The 2,500-nt window shown below is 43.6% G+C and overlaps 1 protein-coding gene across 4 annotated transcripts in view; it reads right to left on the bottom strand.

Annotated features, from left to right (window-relative positions):
* Positions 1-2,500, bottom strand: part of LOC137984373 (spectrin beta chain-like) — a 70,069-nt gene that overhangs the window by 15,801 nt on the left and 51,768 nt on the right. For all 4 annotated transcript variants that reach the window (XM_068831548.1, XM_068831549.1, XM_068831550.1 and 1 more), the window contains 2 exons: positions 2,033-2,350; positions 1,282-1,517 (listed from right to left, as the gene is read on the bottom strand). In XM_068831548.1, coding sequence (XP_068687649.1) covers positions 1,282-1,517; positions 2,033-2,350 — 554 coding nt within the window. The remainder of the gene's footprint in view (positions 1-1,281; positions 1,518-2,032; positions 2,351-2,500) is intronic.

Genomic DNA, 2,500 nt, shown 5'->3' with positions numbered 1-2,500 from the left:
CCATGGAATAATAAATATTATCATCATTCGATGTATTTTTTCCTTCCTTTTCATTGGCCGAGAGCCCACCACGTGACCTGCAAATAACTGTCTACAAATAAGTGTTTTGCTGCAAATAATATTCTGCTCATGCGTAATTGAAACCACGCTCTTGTGTGAAAATAGCAGTTCGCTTTCCTGAGCTTTCAGAAAAAGATTTAATTGTTGGGAATTGTGAAAAATAAAGTTAACTCAGTCATCGAATGATAAAACAATTATTGAAATCGGTTATCGCAAAATATCGTGATTTGTCAGTGTCTCGCAGATCAATTATGCATTTTGCTCAACCTCGTCCAATAATTGTTAATTGTCAGCAATAAAGCAGGAGACAAATCCCAGTGGCGTGGACTGCCCATTACTGGTCACTGAGATTGTCACAATGCATGGTTGGTGCTAACCCTGGGTCACACGTTATCGTGATAACCACCCACGATTAGCACGGAACCCCTCTTCAAAACAACGTGGCCCAAGAGAGGGTCCGACTCTAAAAAACGTAAACCCGTTAAGAAAGCAAACGGGAAGACGGCAATCAGTTGGTTATGTACAAACCACGAAGGAATCAAATTTAAGAACAACGAAGACACATCCAGTTTGCAAGTCCAGCGCGTTAAAGAAAATTAGCTAAGAAACTGTGGACAAGGGTCGTTTTCATCCCATGCGGGAATTTCTCAATCCCTGTTCTTATTGCTTTGTCCCCCACTCCCTTTTTCAACGTTACAACCGTGTAAACCAGCCTCGTTCCAAGGATCTCTTGTCGATGAAGACAATGGAGACCCTGGGAAGTAGGTTGTTGTGTAAACTAGTCAATGAAGCTTTTCTTAACGTTGAAACGGGACGAGCGGAGTGGTTATTGATGTAACAACATTTATGCGTTAGGAAGGGCTCATTATCCTGGAATCTCTCAACACTCTACAACAAACATTTTCATTTATACCATACAATGACAACAGAGAGAGGAAAAAAAGGATAGCATTACATATGTAAGGTATAAAGCCGCCTAAAAAATAACTAAAGAGCTAAGCTGGATAGGAGGCCCTGTCCCTGATTGTCAACTAATGAGACAACAGTCCAAAAGCCTGCTCGCGCCCAAATACCATACAGTAGTATATTCTCAACGACAGCAAATGAGATTGTGGGTTTTTTTTGGCAGGTAAATAAAGTAATATGAGGATTGCTATCAACAATGACGAGTGCATAGTAGGAAAGCATCCAAGATCTCTGTTACTCATGGAAATACTTTACCTTTCATCGAACAAGTCATTCAGTCTTTCCCAGTTTTCAATGATTTCTGTCTGTTTGGCCTGAATCTTAGCCACCATGTGGACTTGGGATCTGGCCAGTCGATTAGCCTCCTTTTCCAGCACCTCCATCTTCCCCTCGATAACTGTCAAGTCTCGTTCCAGATCATCGTGTTTTCTCAACAACGCCTCGACTCCGGGAAGATCACGACCAAAATCTTCACTGGAAAATATCACAGCCTAAGATACAAATAAACTTGATTAATAGCTTTTCGATCTCCCGTTCCATTTTGTTGCGTACTGAAAGTTAACCAACTGCCTCGCTTAAGTGGAAGGTGGGTGCCTGGGATACCCAGGGGCTTCCACTGTGGCCAGCCAGCCCCTAAATAGAATACTGCCCCCATGGCTAGCAAATCCCCACAACCCAGCCATGAGCCCCCATTCCAGGCATCCGTCACACTGATGAAACAGTGGAAGGAAGAAAAATAAGGGATGGGAAGGAGGGGGGGGGGGGGGGAAAGAGGCTAAATGAACCGCTCCACAGACCACTGCACAAACGCTCGACTAAGAACTCACAGATCCTTGCGGTGTACAAAGCTACTACGTACCATGTGAGCCTACACTTATGGGATTGACCGCTGGATGCCCGCTAAGCTTGTGAACGCTCGACCGCTAAGCTTATGAACCGCTTGACCGCTAAGCTCGCGTTGGTTCACTTAGTTAAATTACATTTAACGAAATCTAAACGAACATACCTTTTCATTGATCAAATCAGACACATCTTTACAATCTCTATCGAACGCATGCATTTCAGAAGCTTCAGCTAAACGCTGACGTCGCTCGCTGGCTCGATTTTGCAGACGATCCCAGCGGTCACTGAGCGCCTGCTGTCGATTGATGATATCCGCTGATCCAGCATGTCCATCAGAAACAAGTTTCTCCGCCAATCTGTTTATAGCTTCCACTCTCGCAGCTTCCACAGCAACATCCTGATCAAAAGCCTTCATTTTCTTTTGCAACCTCATACAATGATCAAAGTCTCGGCCAGTATCTTCTGACGAAACCACTGCTTCCTGAACAAAAAGTTACATCAAGTTAATTAGTATAAGAATGATACATCAATAGCAAAAAAAAAAAGGAAAGGAAAGGCGTTGCCAAGAAAAACGAAGTGCCGACTTCTCTGGATAGGACGGTACAGCTACCTCCCAGCTAAGTTGCCTTGT

This window comes from Montipora foliosa, chromosome 14 (genome assembly GCF_036669935.1).
Source record: "Montipora foliosa isolate CH-2021 chromosome 14, ASM3666993v2, whole genome shotgun sequence".
In the NCBI taxonomy this organism is placed as follows: domain Eukaryota; kingdom Metazoa; phylum Cnidaria; class Anthozoa; order Scleractinia; family Acroporidae; genus Montipora; species Montipora foliosa.
The sequence above is the reverse complement of the archived record's forward strand: the minus strand, read 5'-3'. Positions and strand labels throughout refer to the sequence as shown.